General features: G+C 36.7%; 1 protein-coding gene across 1 annotated transcript in view; it reads right to left on the reverse strand.

The window, feature by feature from the left end:
• Positions 1 to 251: 251 nt before the first annotated feature.
• Positions 252 to 20,586, reverse strand: part of adam19a (ADAM metallopeptidase domain 19a) — a 110,707-nt gene continuing 90,372 nt past the window's right edge. Inside the window, 11 exon segments of the mRNA XM_048185268.1 lie at positions 252 to 906; positions 6,215 to 6,396; positions 6,572 to 6,658; positions 6,661 to 6,822; positions 7,833 to 7,929; positions 12,146 to 12,287; positions 13,093 to 13,201; positions 17,802 to 17,879; positions 18,031 to 18,235; positions 18,684 to 18,792; positions 19,677 to 19,872. Coding sequence (XP_048041225.1) covers positions 855 to 906; positions 6,215 to 6,396; positions 6,572 to 6,658; positions 6,661 to 6,822; positions 7,833 to 7,929; positions 12,146 to 12,287; positions 13,093 to 13,201; positions 17,802 to 17,879; positions 18,031 to 18,235; positions 18,684 to 18,792; positions 19,677 to 19,872 — 1,419 coding nt within the window. The 3' untranslated portion in view covers positions 252 to 854.

Consider the following 20,586-nt stretch of genomic DNA (forward strand, 5'->3'; position numbering starts at 1 on the left):
ACGTACTTGCAAAGTTATAGTCAGTAGAATGTCTGTTGGGAGACCATCACAATAAAGAGTTCGCAGATATTAAGCAGACAGTCTATTAATACTCTAATGAGAGTTAGTTTGCAACATGTAGTTGTAAGTGGATCATCGAAATAGAGTGTTACCCCATTTAGATATACTTACTGTAAGAATGTTTGGAAAACTTGTTTGACATTATTTTTGCATTATCAATTTTGCACAGAAATTACACACTTAGCCTTAACTTTGTTTTTGTTTTTTTATTTAAACATTTCCATTATTCAAGAACCTATTTTTCACTGCAAATCTCTTTTTTTTTGACCTGATAATATAAAGAATGAGACCTGATGTAAAGTCTGCAATAAAGTGAGGACAAACACAACAACATGGCGTCTTTACTAAAAAGGTATAACATATTTTATGTACCAAACACAAAATCTCGTACAGCACAGTACAACAAATTAAACAATCAAAGCATTAAACAAAACAACATCTTTGGCACTTGACAAATAGATGATATTCAAACAAGAAATGTAAACAAGACAAAGGCATAACATTAAAACGCAACAACAAATAAGTAAAAAAATTTTGCAAGGTGATAAAAAGTCAGTTTTGGCAATGTAATGGTCAATCCAAAACTTTCTCAGTTTGCATGTTTTCATGCAAAACCGCGTCATCTCTGCTGTGCCCGACTGTGTTTGAACGCCGGTTTGCGAGGCCTCATCCATGGCCCTAGCACCATGCTCTTCCATCCCCTGTGAGACAGCTCCATATAGTAACAGTCACCAAGGGTCCTTGTTTAGTGCAAATAGGCTGGCTGCAGTCTTTCAAAATGAATCCTGCAAGCGTCATTTTCGGAAAGTGGACGGAACTATGAGTGGTTTGGGTCCTGAAACAGGTCTGAAAGAGAAAAAAAAAACACTAGTTAAAACTAGATTTCTGAGTTACAAAAAGTGAAAAAGTGTATGATGATACATAAATGATACATTCATTTCTAAGGCATTTAATCAACATGTACACAACATGCACACCCTCTGATTAATAGTTCATACCTTTTTAGAAAGTAAAGGCCTTTTATTTTAATTCTATAAACGTACACCTTCTAGCCATTGCATGCTTTTTTTTCTTTGCTGTGAAATCTTTAATAATCATACTGATTTATATAGCAAACTATCAGAATTGAATCTTTTTGGCCATATAAATAACAGAATCTGCACCAAATTGCTCAGTTCCTTTGAATAAAATGTTTATTTTTTTCCTTCTCGAGTAAGTGCTCCATATTTACCTATTTCGGGCCATAAAAGCTTGATGAAAGTATCAAGTATACAAAGCAACAAATTTGCATTTTTCTTTAATTTTCTTTTATATTGTGTGTAAAGATTCTAAATATTCTGTCAGGGTTTTCAGGGTTAGAATTTCTGTAAAAGCAGGAATGATAGTCAGCGCTTATCTTACTTTATCTCGTATTTCTCACAAGATCTGTTAACTGGAAGGCCTTTCCAAGGTTGACAATCATTTCAAACTAACCATTTATGCCTGTCAAAATGAAATGCAGTTTGCAGTATATACATTAGATTCCTCAGAGTCTCACAGTTATGTGTTGAAAATGAATGTGTCTTTTTATCACAACATAGTACTAAGCTTCCGCCGCCACTGGGAAGCTGCGAACAGATTTATCTTCACAAGCTGAAACTCTGTGAGATCCGGTTGTTCTTAGATTGTAGGAGCATGTAGTGCAGGAGACAAACAGAAATGAGGCCTGGCTGCATGTAGGAGCAGTTATTTCTGAAAATAAGTGCTAGACGGCTGCTTTTAAGAACTAATAGTGGACTAACATTGATATGGAGACTCGAGGAGAGAAAAGAGGATTTAAACTTGAATATTTCGCTGCTTAGGAGATTCCAATTGGGCATGTGTAATTCCCCATAAAACCTACTGCTGTATATAAATGAGTAAAAACCCATCCAAACGTTTGATGTGCAGTAAAAAAATTCAGTTCTATATTTTCTGTGCTCAAGAGTAGGTAGGGAGGTGAAAAGAATCCCATAAAATATCCAAACTGCACAACTCACCACCCACTGTTCAGAACGCTTATTGTATTTAACAATGTCTCTGATCCGTCTGGTTTGGCAAAGAAAAACAAAGCATCAAATAATTAGGACAGACAGACTTTCGCTAATTAGGACTGCCTTTCTTACTGGAGAGTAACTGTTCAATCAACTGCTAACTGCTAATGGCGTCACAATTTACATAATTTGCTGTGAAAATTATCTGTTTCGCTAAGCCTGCAGTGCTTCATTTATGTAGTATATAAACTTGGTCCATGTACCGTACATACATGTATGTATATCTACGAAACTCAGTACACACATTATTCTCATCGACCTGAACAACTTCTGCACTTCCATTTATTAGCTCTGTCCAACAGGAAAGTGGTTGTTTTGGAATTTTGTTAAAAGGAAATGCAGTGAACTTTTAACTACTCCTCCTAGGGCAGGGATGGGCAAACTCTGTCCTAGAGTTTAGCTCCAAACCTGGTAAAACTCACCTGCCTGTAGCTTTCTAGGAATCCTGAAGACATTGATTAGCTGGTTCAGGTGTGTTTGATTAGGGTTGGAGAAAACTCTGCAGGCCCTCCAGGACCGAGTTTGCCCATCCCTGTCCTAGAAGAGGTCTTCAACCCTGCTCCTGGGGACCCACGGTCCTGCAGAGACCCTAATCAAACACACCTGAACCAGCTAATCAAGTGCTTCAGGCAGAGATGTTCACAAGTCTTTCATCTGGAGTCAGAGTCGAGTCGAGTCTCAGGGCATTTAAAATAAATAAATAAAAAATAAAATTCTCATACTCAAATCCTATTTTTTATCCTAATTGTGTTATATAAACAAAATAATATGATCTATCATATGTTTTGTTTGTGATACAGGTCTTAAGATGTAAGGGATAATGTACATCCAGCTTGTTACTTTATAATCCATTACAATGTACAAAACAATGGTACTGGCAACATGAGTAGTCATTTTCAATACAGTCGCTAAGTGGACACAAAATGGCACCGGTCACAGTTTGTTATACAGCGGCATTGTTATTTATGTCAGTCATTATCAGAAAATATCAGACCTCGGAATGTTTAAGTCAATAGAAAACTGTACGCATGCAAATTGCGTTATGTTAAAATATGTGCTTTAAGTAATAAATAGATTAACATCTCTTTCTAGTTCTCTCTCATGGACACACATTATAGTTAGTAAAGCTACATATATACAAAAAGATTGATAAAACATAGTGCTAGGTTTAAAGGTTAGATTTTTTTGTTCATAATTTAACAGGCTTGCAATCCAAATAAGCCATGCAGCTACACCGCAGTATAATAGCTAACGTTAGCTGTGTGAGTTAATGTGATGATGTCTCATAAAATGTTATGTTTTTGTTCCAGTGTCTTTAATTGTTTTTCCACATTCTTTGCATCTAGACGATCTGACATGTTAATAAACCAAAATGTGAGAACACATGGCACGGTGGCTCCCATCATGTTTCATAGGACTCTTATGACATTTCAGACAAAGGTCCGATTTATAATGACATGTAGGGAAATATATGTAATGCATAAAACCATTCAAATAAAACACAAATTCTTTATTTATGATATTAGTAATTAAGGATAAAAGACTCAAGTTTTTTTTTTATATTCACGAGTCCTTTGTATCGAGTTGAGTCGAGTCTGAAGTCATTTCAGGTAGAGTCTGAGTCAAGTCTGAAGTCCATTAAAATGCGACTCGAGTCGGAGTCACTAACTCGAGTGGCCATCTCTGGCTTCAGGACTGCTTGAAAACTCACACAGGACCGCTGTCCAAGTGATCGTCACCAAACTTGGTCATCACAATGACAAGACAATAGGTATGTTTACATGGGGCAGTTGTGGCCTAATGGTAAGAGCGTCGGACTTGCAACCCGAAGGTTTGCCAATCTGGATGAATACCATCTGATTTCAGATTCAGAACTTTTCATTGTAATTCACATTTTCATTTATTGTCACAAGATGACATATCTTGATGGCATATCTAAAAAGAAAGTTGACAAATTCAAGCATCTACATGCTTAGCTTTTTTCCCCTTATTGATCAGTTTATTTCAGGTACAATCCAATCCGATCCAAATTTCATTCAGGTCCAGCATTACACATTTTGTATGTCTCCCTCATCTAACACACCTGATTCAATTCATCAGCTCATCAGTAGAGCTTGCAAGACCTGAAGTGGGAGTGTCAAATAAGGGAGACATACAAAATGTGCAGGGTTGGGGGTCCTCCAGGACAGGTTTGATAACCCCTGGACTAAGGCAGGGGTGCCCAATCCTGTTCCTGGAGATCTACAGTACTGTGCAAAAGTCGTAGTATCGTCAGTATTTTCACCCCCCCAAAAAGGTTTTAAGCCAGTTATTTATATATTTTGCTGTAGTGTGTCAATAGGAAATATCCGTTCATTCATTTTGCCATTAATTGTAATAATCCAGTGAGATTTATGAATACACAATAAGACTGATAACAGCCGGTGCTCCACATGGAGATCAGAGCTCACCATCATCAAATCCGTCTGTGATTACATGAAGAAACAGATGAAACTGAGACAAACCAAATCCAGAAGAACTGTGGCCGTGTCTCCAAGAGATTTTAAGAAACCTGCCTCCAAAGCTACCTGAAAAATGATGCCCAAGTGTACCTGGACGAGAGCTGTTTTAAATGCAAAGGGTGGTCACACAAAATATTGTTTTGATTTAGTTAATATAAGTTAATTGATAAATAAAATCTATAACAGTATTTTTTAAAAACATCCTCACTTTACAGCATTTTTACACAAGTGCCTAAAACTCTTCACAGTACTGTATCTTTGCAGTCAGGTTTCTTCAAGCATCTCGGAGAAACGGCCACAGTTCTCCTGGATTTAGTTTGTCTCAGTTTCATCTGTCTCTTCATGTAATCACAGACGGATTCGATGATGGTGAGATCAGGTCACTGTGTGGAGCACCGGCTGTTGTCAGTCTTATTGTGTATTCAAAAATCTCACTGGATTATTACAATTAATGGCAAAATGAATGTTTGGAAATGTAAACGGATATTTCCTATTGACACACTACATCAAAAGATATAAATAACTGGCTAAAAACCTTTTTTGGGGGGTGAAAATACTGACGTGCCTAAGACTTTTGCACAGTACTGTACCTTCCTGCAAAGTTCAGCGCTAATCCTGATCAAACATAACTGAACCAGTTTATTATGATCTTTAGGAGCACTTGATAATTGTGTTGGCAGGATTGTGCATCCCTGGACTGAGGTGTTTACATGAATGCTTTTCAAACTGATTGAGCCATCAGTACTATTACTAAAGGATTATTTGGGTGCTTGTAAACGTAGCTATTGAGGATAGTAAATTGCAAACAGATTTCGGATATCTCGAATGACATTGCCATGGCAAGGGATTAAATTAATGACAAAAAAGGAAAACAGGAAGAGTCTGGTATCTTCTAAGTTCATTGCCTGATTTGGATCAAATTGGTGTTGTTTGTTTGGTAATGGAGGCTGATCACATGGATGTGCATATTGTGGTGCACGGTCATAGCACCACCATCTGTCAGCATGAAGAGTGACATGCAACAGACTTTGAAATAGTCCTCTTATATTTACCTGCTTAAATGTATGTGGCCACCGTGAATTGTTTTCCTAAAGCCACTGGTAGGAGTGGCCTGCCATCTCTGCAGCTATATTTTAATGATAAAGTCACCATAAAATCAAAATTGACAATTCTTATTTTTTTATGGAATATTGCAGTATTAAGTATAAATGATTATCGGTGCACGTCATTGTTTTTTTTTTTTTTTATTCACGTGCCCTCAAAATTGTTAATCAAAACAACTTCTCAACACAACGCATTTCTTCTCTTTTCTGATGACACTTTTACTAACGTGAGGATGGGACAATCTGTCACTCACAAGAGACTGCAGCAACAACAAACGACAATGATCCAACCATCCGATCAATTTCTGATGGACAAAATCAAGTCCCTCCCTACATTTTTTCTTGTTCAAGAAGCCATTTCACTCTGATATACATCGCAATAGGGAAGAAAAGACTATCGCAACTTTTGTTTCATATCAATTTAAGCCCTTCAAATGTTCTCGTCCTCTTTTCCGGAACTTTTGATGTGTTTACTTACTGGAATGCCTTCAAAGGGGGAATGGCGGTCACCTTTCCCACAGGCTTGGGGCCAATTGCAGGAGGCATCACCACCATGAGCCCCCCACCCGAGGGTTTGGGCTGTGCTCCACGAGATGGGCTGAGAGGAAGAGGCCTCTTCGGGGGTGTAGATGGGGGTCTTGGCTGTTGTTCTGATACCATCTGTATGAGAGAGTAAACAATGCTTCGTTTAGTATTTCAGACAGCATGTTCTCAGATTGTTTCAATACAGATTAAAACAGGTGTTTTAAGCAGAATTTGTTTGAGATCGTGACCTGCTTTGGCTCCTACAGTGATTTTGATTAAACCAAAGAATTTGAGGACTCTGAACTCTCACCAGTGGTGTTCGAGAAGGGTTGAGGGGCAGAGGCTTCTTGGGAGGACTAAGTTTCTGAGGTGATGCTACAGATTTGGGTTGCTGGGTGAGTTGGGTGGCTTGATGATAGGTGGAGGAGGTCGAGGTCCTTTGATGTTGCTCAGGGATGGTGACGGAGCCGGCCGGAGGGGACGGACAATATTGACTGGCTGAGTACCGTTGGAGGCTGGATTTGGCCTCAGAGGAAGCACCTCCTTACTGGTGTGAGGTAGCTTGGGAGGAAAAAAGAAAAGTGACAGGATATTGGTGATGATATGATTTGAAAATTGTAATTAATTAAATCAACATTGTTAAAACAAAACAAACCCGTCACAAAATTTTAAACTGATAAAACTGCACAAATTTCAATGGACCAATGTCTTGACAGAGGACATTGGTAAAGGCATATGATAAATCCATTTTGCTTTATCATACCATAGTAAACATTTTTAGAAATGCATTACATTACAAGTGACAGTAAAGATATTTATAATGTTACTAAGATATATTCAAACTAAAAATTATATATTTTTACTAAATTTATATATTTTTACTAGTGGGTGCAGGACACTATAGTTCATTTATGTAAGTAAGGATAGCAAAATAAAGTAAACTGTGACATATTATACCCAAAAATTCTTCATACAGTGGACTATCAATAAAATTGATAATTTGGAACCAAAGATTCTTCAGACACTTTGACCTGAACATGAATGGTGTCTGAATAAAGTTTGGTTTGACTGTGTGTGTGTGTGTGTGTGTGTGTGTGTGTGTATATATATGCAAATAAATGCTATTCTTTTGAACTTTCTATTCAAAGAATCCTGAAAAAATGTATTTTGTTTTCAACATTGATAGTAATAAATGTTACCTGAACATCAAATCAGCATATCAGAAAGGATCATGTAACACTGAAGACTGGAGTAATGATTCTGAAAATTCTTTGATTTGCCATCAACTGAATAAATAACATTTTTAAAATATACTGAAATAGAAAACAGTTATTTTTAAATGTATATTAAATTAATATTTACATATTTCACAATATTACTATTTTTACTGTATTTTTTATTAAATAAATGCAGCCTTGGTGACCATAAGATACTTTTAAAAACATAAAAAAAAATCTAACTGACCTCAGACTTTTGAATGGTAGTATACAGTACATATTAATGTAATAATTCTCATTAAAATTATAAATGAAACTGACCTTATCTATGACATGAAATTAAAGTGTCCATACCTTAAGGTTAGCATTTCCGTTGGATGGTCCCACCACCTTCAAATGGAATGCAGGGTTTAAGTGTCCATTCTTCCCCTTTTCGATGGTGCCCTCATTCCTGAGAACACATTTAAAAAACAAAAAATACAAATAGTTTATGGAAGAATTGAAGGAAATAGAACTTATGTAACAAATGTTTTCTGTTTGTTAGAGGATAAGATTGATTTCAAAATTTCTGTAAGAAAAGAAACGTTCAATGTACCATAATAACAATTATGCATGTATGAAAAAAAATCTGAAATCTATTGTTGGCATCAGTATTCAAACCATGTATAGCTGCGCATGCCGTGTGGCAGTGATGACAGCAGGAGGTGTTCTTGGGTGTGATTCTCTTAGCTTTGCACACCTGGATGCTTTCTCCCATATGTCCTTGCAGATCCCCACAAACTTGTCAGCATGGTTATGAAAGGTCTGTCCACAGTATTTCTAAGTCATCTTTTTAGCTGGGATACTCAAGGACATTATTTGTCCCAAAGTCATTCATCTTGACTATGTGCTCCAGGTCATTCTGACACAGAATAAAGAATCTTTTTTCTCGACAGAGGTTGTGTGCGGGTTTTCTTCAAGGATCACTCTGTATTTGGCTCTATTCAACCTCTGCCATGTTGCCTGCCAACCCTAAAGATTATTGCTGAGAATAACCCCCCAGTATTATGCTTCATTGCAACTGCGCTCAGTAAATATGAGTATATGAGTATGAGTAAATATGAGTATGAGTCTGATATGAGTATGAGTATATGAGTACGAGTAAATATGAGTATGAGTCAAATATGCTTATGGTGCTTTGTGCTGTTTCTCATTATTTAATTCTTACAAGCAGTTCTTTATCAGGTGCAAATATCAGTTCTTGAAGTAAGAATGCTGACTTGATCAAAAATTACACAGGAAAATTTGATTTTTTTTTTTTCCAACATTAAGTGTGCACAAAGATTATTATTTCTGAATCTAGATTATTTCCCAAAATACATTTCGAATTGCAACCGTGCCTGTTCCATTCTCAGCTAACATTCAATATGCAATCTTCTGTACATTAGAAGCTTAGTAAAAGTTCTAGAAAGTGCTAGACCTCTGTTTTTTGGCTTTTTATACCTCATGGATTTTTCTTAACTGACACAGATGTGAAACATATTTAACCATGCCCATTTAGAGCAGCAGAACAGAGCTGGAATTTCAAGTCTTACATCAATTGCCTAAAAGGGATAGTTCACCCAAAAAACTAAAATTCTGTCATCATTTTTTAATACTCATATCTTTCAAATCTGTATGTCTTTCTTTGTTCTGTGGAACATAAAAGAAGATATTTGGAAGAATATTGGTAACTAAACAGTTTTGGTAACCACTGACTTCCGTTGTAAAAAAAAAAAGAGACTTTTTATGTTCTATAAAAGGAAAAAAAAGAAAGTCATGCAGGATTGGAACAACATGAGGGTGAGTACATGATGACAGAATTTTCTGAACTAACCCTTTATGTGCAAAACTTTAATGTTTTTAACGACTGTTAAGGGGAAAATTCAGAGTGAAGTAGCCTCAGTTATCTCACTGCAGCTGTTTTCAGCAATGTGAAGAGATATCACATAATTAGATTTCAAAGGATGCTGACAGCTGAACTAATCACAGATTTTTAGGGGAGCTGAGATGAAAGACAGGGGGCTGTAGCACTGCCTCTGAAGAGCAGCTACTATTATTTCTTATAAAAGTCCTTATAAGCAGGTCATAAAACAATTGTTTGAAAGCAATTTGGCAAAGCAAAATGTGTTCCTGAAATAGATTTGAAATATAGACTGGTAGTGTCTGAAATGAAGGGGCCAGATATTCTTAATTGTGTGAATGAATAGAATGGGTTCTTCTTGTCTTTAATAGTGCAGAAATATGGGACCACCATATTCAAACAACAACAAAAAAAAAAACCATAAGGAAAGAAATTCTCTTCAAAGTGGATTTGGCATCTTGGCTTGAGAGAAGAAAAGTGTTACGGATCAAAGGAAGATTGACCAATTCACTTTTTTCTAAATGTATAATCTAGCAAGTCAGTGGTATGAGCAGCTCCTTGAGCAGAGGAATTCAGATATTGGATATAGGAATAAAGACATTCTTGAAAAACCAATATCTGCTGAAGAAATTTGGCTTCTATTATAATGGCATTAATCGGCTGAAAAGAAGCAAAGCCTTGGGAATGGATGGTTTTCCAAATGAATTTTGTACTGCAGTTCCAGAAAAGTACTCCACTCACAAAAGCCATGGCATCTATACTGCTTAAAAAGAAGATTCCCAAAAGTATCATTTTTATCAGCCACTTGCGATCCATCAACCTTAGCTTGAAAGAGCCCAGAGTCAAGGATAAATCCATTCCATAGTTTTTTTCTACTATGTTCTAATTTTGTAGTTAAAATCAATGTGTTCATTCTAATATGAAGACTTCAGATGCAAAAACCTCTAAGTCTATCTGACATTTTTCTTTTAAATTAGCATTTTTTAACAGGTTATGTTTAAGCTCAGTAATTTCACTTTTATGGCAATGAAAAGGTTATTAGTCAGTTACTGAAATGCCTTATTTTCAGAAATGTCACTTTAGTTAATGTATTAGTATTTAACAAATTTGATTGTCTTTTTGCTCATCATACTCCATCTTGTTTAGTTAAAAAATCTCTTTAAGCAGGATAAAAACTTGCAGCTTGACAATTGAAAGCCAGCTCATATGCACACTGCCATTCATCTTGAAATCATATGATTCGATTTGCATCTGCTGGTTAGTTCTGTGAACTTAGAGGTTTTTGTTGGCAAAGGGAAGTCACGTTTAGAAGTTTCTGCTAATGAGCCGGTATTTCTGAATGGGCTGAGGCTGGGATTTAACAGGTTTAAAGCAAAAGTATTTGATGAACATATACTGTAGGGGTGTCCAAACTCAGTCCTGGAGGGACTGTCCTGCAGTGTTTAGCTCCAACTTGCCTCTACACACCTTCCTGGAAGTTTCTAGTATGCCTAGTAAGACCTTGATCAGCTGGTTCAGGTGTGTTTAATTGGGGTTGGAGCTAAACTTTGCAGGACAGTGGCCCTCCAGGACCAGGATTGGACACCACCATACTGTGTGCGGAGAGCGTTCGCTCAATATCATTCTCATTTTTGATGGAGGTGGGGTTTAGCGGCTTTTGCATCTGAAGTCTTCAAATATTCTTTTAAATGTCTATTTTTGCAAAAAAAAAAAAAAAAAGAATGTTAGGTAGACGTCCCTGTATCTACGTAGAGTGGCGTATTATTTTTTCACTTTTTTGGGCATGACATCAATAGCCGATCTAAAGAAAGCAATTCAAGTCCTGCTTCAAACAAAGCAAAACATGATTTAAATGTGTCCCGAGGTGTGTGCCTGCTCACCTGAAGTGAGTTATTCATCTGGAAAAAAGACATTTTGATATTAGATCTTGCAACAGCCACATAATCACAGGGCTCCACAAGCGTTTTTTTTTTTATTCAAAGAGAAATATCCTTGAATAAGATGAATGAGCTTGACGAAAGAATATAAGAATATGCTGTTGTCGCTTTTATTTCAAGGAATCGAATGAATAAAAACCTCTAGAAATCAGTCACACCACGAATCTGCATAAAGAAGATAATACTGTGCTGAATGACTCAGCATGCCACAGGTGGTACTAGACGATGGAAACTGCTCACTTCAGTTCAGTTATTCTCTCATCCACAGCATGAATTCAATGGGTCCTTCCTTGAACCAAATACCCAATTTTTCTAAACAGCCAGTTTCAGAATGAATGGCTCAAAACTTCTTCCATCTTATGACACCGAAGGCCACTGCACCTCTAACAACCTTGAATGCCCAGTCATGTTTTTGATGAATGTAATCGCAAAGAACTAAGTTCTTTTATAACTTTAAAGACATTTTTTGGGGTTTTGCTCTGCTGTGCAGTTTGTACAAATACAAACAGGTTTACCTTTCTAAAGTCATGTCCAAACAAATGAATTTGCATAATTGGACTAAATATAAATTCTAGAAATGATCAAAAGAAATAGTACAGATTTTAGCATGATACAGTGTACTTAATAAAAAGGAAACCACTGACTACTTTTTATAGTACTATATAAAGATGAAAAATTTCAGCTTTTCTGGTTTTTAATCCATTTGAACTTCCATGAACCTGGTTTCACATTGTAATTGTGGTGGTTGATATGTAAATGGATATGCAGTTTTTAACAAAACAGTGATAGGGTCTGAAAACGTTGTAAAGGCACTGCATAAATGTGTGCGTATGTTGCTACAGTAATACCTGCTGGCTTTGCTCTTCTCTCTCTGTGTTCTCCACTTGTGGTAGTAGGAGCTTTTTATCTTGATGCAGTAGAAGGCAATAAGTACAGCAGGGAGAAGCACTAGAAAAGCAAAGAGCAGCCCAACAACCAATCCCACCTGACCTGAGGACAGATATAGAACATACAACGACTGTTAGACAAGGGTCAACAGAAAACACAAAGAGAAGTGCTTGCCAAATATCTGCCACTCTGAATAATAGATCTTATGTGCACGGAATTCACTCTGTACTATAATAATGTCTATAGCTATGATCAGAATAGCAAACTACCATACTACTCTCTCTAATATACTACTTTAAAGCAACATTTAGCATATGAATAGAATAACTGAATGGCTTACTGCATTTCTAAAATGTACGACACACAACCGGTAAATACTCTCTCCCGCGATGCAATGCAATTTGATGTTCCATTTTTAGTGTGAGTCATGAACAGGAAGGATTATTAGCTTACTGTCCTCAAGTCTTACTGACCCCAAACTTTTGAATGGTAGTGGGGTCATGTGACGGCATTACTACTGAATGAAATATTTAGCATATTACATACTGTTTCAAATCATACATATACAGTTTTTAAAAAGAACAGGAAGTGTGGCAGATACAATCATACATTAAATGAAATGAGTGAGTAATACATTCAGAAATTCTTATATTAGCTCTTGAAATGTTTCAACACAGCAAAGATATCACTGGCCTGAGTTCTGGGAAGAAAAGCTGGATGGTAGAGATTAATGGTCATGGTGACATCTGATAAGAGGTGTGAGGAAGAAAGGGAAAGTGAGAAAGAGGGATAAAGCACTCGACCGATAAAATCTCAGATAAATCTATCTATGAAATGGATTAAAGAATAGAAGAGAAATAAGCAAGAGCAGAGGCACATGTTCACTGAAAGCTGAAGGTGAACTCACTGTCATACTGCACAGGTCCACTGTCCACACTTCCCCCAAGTCCTTGTTTCTCACAGAAGGGGGGAGCCCATCCACGGTTACAGTGGCAGTTTCCATTACTGTTACACACCTGCATGCAAAACAAATTGACACATAGGAATTAGGGCAAATAGGAATTTCTGTCTGGAAGGTTTGGATGTAACTTTGCCATGCCTTTTTGGACCTTAAAGTATGTTGTTTCTGTGACACTAGTGGCACCTAGCGGAATTACAAAAATAATAAAAATAATAAAAGGATTCGACATATTAGGAATACTTTTAGCTGTGTCATGAGTAAGCAACTGAGTAGACTGTCTTCAGCAAACATGAGTGTCCGACTCATAACAAACCCATACAACGTACTGTACCAGCACAAGAAGCCTGTTGCATGAAGCTAGTTGAACAAACTCTGAGTTTCAGAATAGGTTTAGAGATGACAAATTCATACAAATCCATCCTTGTTTAGATCAGGTTCAATGCTTGGTATAAATGTTCTCTGTCAACTTTGTCTGATACAGAGTTTGCGATCAACTCTAAAGCGTGTGCACCTGAAAGTGTGACCAAAAAAAAAAAAAAAAAAAAAAAGGTAAATAAATACATTTTTGTTTAAGAGCGGTAGTATGTTAAATGCACATTTTAGTTCTTATTCATGGTGTCTCAAAATAGCACAGTTGAGTACACTTAGATGTTCTTAAGATTATCTTAAGAAGTACTAAAGAAGAATTTTTAGTATATTAAGTACAAATTTAGTGCACAAAAACAGAACACTTTAAAGGAGTAGTTAACTTTTAAATACACTTTTCCTGATAAATTTACTCACCCCCATGTCATCCAAGATGTTCATGTCTTTCTTTCGTCAGTCGAAAAGAAATTAAACGCCTTGAACGTACTTTCCGCTTCCGCATTCTTCATAACGCTTACGCTGAATGTCCTACGCCTTCCCTATTCTACTTACGGAACGAACGCGGCGCCAGTTTAGTTTTTTTCCATAACTTTAATAGGGAAGGCGTAGGACATTCAGTGTAAGCGTTATGAAGAATGCGGAAGCGGAAAGTACGTTCAAGGCGATATTTTGTTTATAAAGCATAAACGGTTGTATTTTTTTCGAAAATGACCGATCGTTTCGCTAGATAAGACCCTTATTACTCATCTGGGATCGTTTAAAGCCCTTGAAGCTGCACTGAAACTGTAATATGGACCTTCAATCTGTTGGTAGCCATTGAAATCCACTGTAAGGAGAAAAATCCTGGAATGTTTTCCTCAAAAACCTTCATTTCTTTTCGACTGACGAAAGAAAGACATGAACATCTTGGATGACATTGGGGTGAGTAAATTATCAGGAAAAGTGTATTTAAAAGTGGACTTATCCTTTAAGTACATTCTGGAAGTGTACTTTTTTTCACCTGGGGTATCAATCTTCTACTAGTCACATGTCTTCATGTGGTACGAATTCGCAGGTCAGTTCACCAAAATTGAACTTTGGAACGCAACGAAATGCTAAACTTTTCGCAAGCGCTTGCATTTCCGGTCACTCCGGCTAAACATGCTCTGGCTCAGCATGCTAAAGTAGCCTAACTCCCGCTATGGGTTCAGTTGGAAAGAGATTGATGGATCTGAATGGACCGCTCTGTTTTGATGGTGCCTGGGGGGCTTAATGTTTACACTTTTGGGGGAGATAAACACATGAAATTGCATACTAATAGTAGTCGCTGAAAAATAAACTGGGTTAAGAGAATGTATTTTAACATAAAAAAGGGATAGTTCATCCTACATAAATGGAAATAATTTACTTGCCTTAAAGTCTAAACCTTATGACTTTACACAAGGATGAACATAAGGATGTCCAGGTTACTGTTTTATAAGTTCCTGCCATTTACAATCCACCCATTTTTGGGTGAGCTACACCCAACTGTTCACAATAATTTGGTCTTAATACATTTGCTTTATTAAGTTTCAGGTTTTTTTTAAGCATATGCTGCCATTTACCTATCCTCACTTTCATTGCTGCAGTTGCAGGGATCATTTTTCATCACGTCTTTGAGTATAGGGCAAATAGAGAATATACCGCCTTTCATCTTAATGGAATTTCTTTTAACATGGAATATTTTACACGCTTCAATCTAACCCAGAGGCAAGACAGGAACAGTGGAAAGGAAAGAAAATGTGCTGTGTGCAAATACCACGATCACTCACTTTATTCTCCATCCACACTTCCCTAAACCATACAATCAATATGAATCAAACGATAATGCAAATGAATAATAAAAAAGCACTTTCTGAATCTCTAATCTCCCCTCAAAGACCTGTCGTATTTGGCTGCCCTTTTGAAAAGCGACTGGGTAAATAAGCAAGAAATAAAGAAATAAAAGAAAAGCTGACAAAGAGAGAGACAGAGGGAGGGCAAAGGGATTAAGGAAGACAGAATTTGAGTTTATACGGCTTGAAGGCTGTTTAAGACTATTTGACCAGAAAATACACAAATCAAATGCTATAGCTCAGCTAATATAAGAAAAGCGTTGGTTTTTTTAAGAGGCAGTATGTGTCAGGATGTGAGCGACCCAAAGGGCAGGATTTAGATGTGTGAAATCCACAATGAGTCAGTCTAGGTTAAAGAGGAACTCAAAGTGAGAAGGAATACTAAGGCAGCTTTTATTTAGCCATAATTTAGGAGAAACATTTGTATGATTCATAAAAAAAGGTTTTGCATTACTAGTGTCAAATGTTAAATAAAAAAATGTTATTACACTGCAAAAAAAGGTCTTTTAGTTCAAACTTTCTAGCATAAATATCAAAACAATATAAGCAAATTAAGACTTTTTTATATACTTTTTTATAACTATATAGTATCTTTAAGTTTAATTTTATTCCAGCTGCACAATTTTGTCTTATTTTAAACATAAATGTAATATTTACTACATACATATATATATATATATATATATATATATATATACATACATACATACATATATATATATATATATATATATATATATATATTAGGGCTGTCAACGTTAACGCATGCGATTCATTCAAAATCCTTAACGCGTTAAAATAATTTAACGCATTTAACGCAAATAAACTGAAGCATAAGAAATTGCGTCATTAATGTAATTTACTTCATGCAGTTAGATGATCTTAAAACTCCATGCTGATTAGGCTACATCAGAGATGGCAGAGAGAATAGAGACTTATAAAACACAAACTCTCTGTCAGTATTCTGTCATTATATCTGAAGAGCGTGAGCCCTCCTGCATCGTGCTGTTCCTGTCTGTACAGAACGTCGAAACATCCCACCGCTGTATAGCCAGAAGATATGCAAACTATGTTTCTCGGCTGGAAAAAGCAAACCAGCCTCTCGCTAGTAAAGTTTTGATGGATGATGATTGCAATCAAAGTAAAGACGATTGCGGTGACGTACAGGAGTTACGTGCATTAAGTACAATAAGCACGCGTGAGTCCGTTGATGCACAGACAAATCATGTATGAGCACTCTTGATGCACTGAGTGATCGCACATTGTATTTATGCAGAGACACATTTCAGTACATTCATGTTGTTTTCACACACATTCAGGATAATGTTTTGATTTGTCCTGTGTATGTTGCTGTGTACTTTTGTTTAAATTCAGGTCAAGGCGGTTGGTTTAGGTTTTTTTGGCATCTCCATGTGGTCCTGTTCAGTATTGCAACTTGACTTTTCTAAAATGTAAACAAGCTCTTTGCTGTTGCACACACTATACACTGTGAATTCTGAAATGTTTTTTGCTGTGATTTTTATTTTTTATGATGTACATGCTTTGGAGTACATAAATGTATGAATTATATGGACTCATATAATTTGGTTATTTGGTGTCCTTTTGGAGTCTGCAAGTGTCCTTTTTTGGAAAGACAACTAAATTTACCTTGAAAAAAGCTGAACAGTACAGTTTTGTGAGAATCACACTTCAATCTGATGGTTTACTTTGCTGGATATAGGCAATGATAGCAAAATGGTGTTAAACCTAGGGTGACCAGAAGTCCTGAAAAATTCGGGACAGTCCCGAAATCTAAACTGTTGTCCCGAATCCCGAATCTGGCCCTAACTGTCCCGAAAATTATACTAAAGCAAAATCTTGAGTAGTTATTGTCTGATAAACATTAAAAAACTGTCTGCGGAGGTTGAGTCGTCCTGCAACCAGCCCCCGCCGGCTGCTCATTGGCTGCAGCATCTTTTTTAAGTTCTAAAAAAATACCGTAGGCGGCTAGATTTAGATATGCATGCCCTTTTTGTTTTAAGCCTTGATGAAGAGAGCGCAAGTTGCTGCAGCCGCGAGGAGGACAGTGATGCACGCGTAAAGGAGTAATTGATTGTTTATTACAATTATTTCGTTATTTTCGTTTAAGCTTATTAGCGTTAGGCTATACAGAAAGGTCTGATTTACGCACTGTTACTTACAACAGTCATTGTTTTGTTTTTTTTCTTTACACAATGACATTTGAGTTCATGATTTTAATGTTGTTTTTTGTGGCAGACTAAAGACTAATGACAGACTGTTGATCTTTGAATAAAAATATGTTTGGTTCAGTTTTGAAATTCATTATCTTTTATTATAGGCTACGCAGTCTAATATCATAGAAGCCCGTCAATATATATATATATATATATATATATATATATATATATATATATATATATATATATGATCACTTACCCCATGCCCATGGCAACGGGCAATGCAGGTTTCTAACTCAGTGAAAGAGGCATTTTGACATCGGCGATCTTTGCACACCTGAAGGCAAGTAAAAATAGAATACATTGACCCTTCAATGCAAAACATAAAATACATGCTTTAATCAACACATTAAGTGGAGACACATGCCCACTTAATAGTATAGATTTTGTTTAATAAATTGCTTAAAAAAAAAAAAAAAAAAGCTTGCCTTCCCCTCTCCACACTTGGTGCCTGTCATGACCAGTCCAGGGTCTGGAAGATCACCTTGACCATCCTGGGTGCTGTAAACAAAGGTGCCTCGGCACTTTACCTCAATGCCGTCTGTACGGATGGTGGTGTCTATGGACACAGCATTGGTGCCCTTTGGTTTCTTGGCAGCACTGTGGCACTGTATCTTACCGCATTTGGCATCTCTGTTGGGAGATGTGATTTGAGAGACTAGGTATCTTTGCTCACAGCCATTTCAGCATAAATTCCTCCATGGGAAATGAGATAATAGTACGAATAAAAAAAAAAAACCTGATCTTAAAATCACATTTGTTATGTTATGAGAATGATGAATAATAAAAAAAAAGTCTAACTTTGGACAAGTTGTAACAGTTAATAACTGCTGAGTCTGCAGTGATGTAAACTACAGTATATAAATTAGTTCTTTTTCTTTTAAATAGATTAGCTTGTTCTTTTTAATGTATAGGTGGAGTCACAAGAGAAATAAGTGTGCTGTAACAATTTAAAGAAGTCCAAGCCCAAATTACTATTTGCAGAAATTGCATATTTTGCTTCACATCAGGTCAGCAAGTTCTTTGACAGAAACCATATATTGCTTACATGGCTGGTCGAAATACTGAAATAGCACTTTACCTTTTCTCACACTTCATGTAGTTGCCATGACTGTCCTTGCCGCAGTTTCCAAAGGCGTTCCCCGCAGCGTTCACATCCTGAAAACAGACGTCATGTGCCGGCTGCGCACCTGGACAAATTTACTTATTCAGTTAAACCAACGTTAACTCAGAGAAATGTCAATTACAGTCAGGGAGTGAAACAGACCCATAGTGTGAAAAGGGGTTTGTTGGCTTCATGCCTCTAGCTAATATTTGATTTGTGATAATATTATTAAATTGAAGATGAAGTATTAGGTTTCAAGTGACCAAAAGTTTTTATGATACATTCCACCATGTACCATGTACAAATAATCCAATAATTTAAAAAAAAAAATCAATTCCAATAAAACAGTAACTGCTCAAATAAAATTTGTGAATATGATAATATATAACACGCAGTGAACATCAAACATGTCAACACACCCTCGTCCAACAAATGACAAACTACGTCTGCTGTGATGTGTGTCTGTTTGACAGCCAAAGAGTCTGACTGGACATGAGCCCAGAACACACTGGAGGTGCACAGCCAAATGCCATGAGCTCACATTAATCAACATCAAGCAGTATTTGATCACTGGTGCTGACTAAACACTGAAAGGGTCAATTGGACATCAAAAACTTTGCTGTTAAAGGTTGTTTTAGGTAATTAAAAGCACCATAATATAGGTATTTTTTTAAGATTCTGTACTAATTAGAAAGATAAAAACAACATTTATTTGAAATAGAAATCTTTTGTAACATTACAGATGTTTTTACTCTCACTTTTGATCAAATTAGTGCATCCTTGATGCATAAAAGAAAAAAGACGATCACTGACCCCAAACATTTAAACAATAGTGTATGGACAATATTTCCAGGTCTTCATACCCAAATCTAACAACAATGTTAATTTGGACCAATTTATCCCTTGAAAGCATAATAACTCTTAAACTAGATGCTGCAAAACTAAAGGCACAAACAGACAGCACCTTACCATAACCCCACAGCTGCAGGCATTGCTGTTCGTGGGTCAGACACATGCCATTATAGCAGTAGGCATGACCATGCTGACATGATGACCCGTCTAGGAGGTAAACGTTAGAGGGGCAGTAGGGCGAACCTCCCGTACAGTATTCCGGCAGATCACAGGCACCTGCTGGTCCGCGGCACATGGTGCCGGCCTGCTTCAGCTGTGGGCAGAGGGCATGATAAAAAGACTGGAGGACTTTGATGAAAGAAAAAGAGAGCTGGTGGTGGGCAAACTACAGAGAAAAAGTGGATATGAAACTGGCAGCCAGTACTTCTCAAGAATGAGGAACCACACAGTCAAGGCCTACATCCTTCACTAGAAACTAGGGTGTAACGATTCACTCGTTTTCTCAAAGCATCGATTACAAATCCTGACGATGCAGATATGCATCGATCTTGAAACATGTTTTTTGAATCGTGAATAGTTTATTTTGGTTGATAATCGATGTAAAATGCAAAGAATCGGATTAATCGCGATTCTATAGTGATTCAGTGCTTTAAAATATATAAATATTAAATTACTACATGCGCAAATTGATGCCCTAACAATACTTTTAAAGCCCTTTTAAAGTTTTGGCTTATGTAAATTTCCACAACTGCCAATTTTTATAGGCTGTTCAAATAAAGTTATGTCATCATTGAGAACTAACATGAACTAACATTAACAATGGACAGAAAGTTTTTTTGTTTGTTTGTTTGTTTTTGTCCTTACTCTCTGACCTCCTGAAGGCCGCTGTGTAATTCACACCCTGACTAAGACACGTTGAGGGAAGCATTTCAATATCCCTATAAATGCATATTAAAATGCAGAATCGAATCGAATTAATCGTTTTAGTCGATTGGATCACAAGTAGACGATGTTTTAATCCATCTCT

The sequence above is a fragment of the Megalobrama amblycephala genome, linkage group LG3, assembly GCF_018812025.1.
Source record: "Megalobrama amblycephala isolate DHTTF-2021 linkage group LG3, ASM1881202v1, whole genome shotgun sequence".
Classification (NCBI taxonomy): domain Eukaryota; kingdom Metazoa; phylum Chordata; class Actinopteri; order Cypriniformes; family Xenocyprididae; genus Megalobrama; species Megalobrama amblycephala.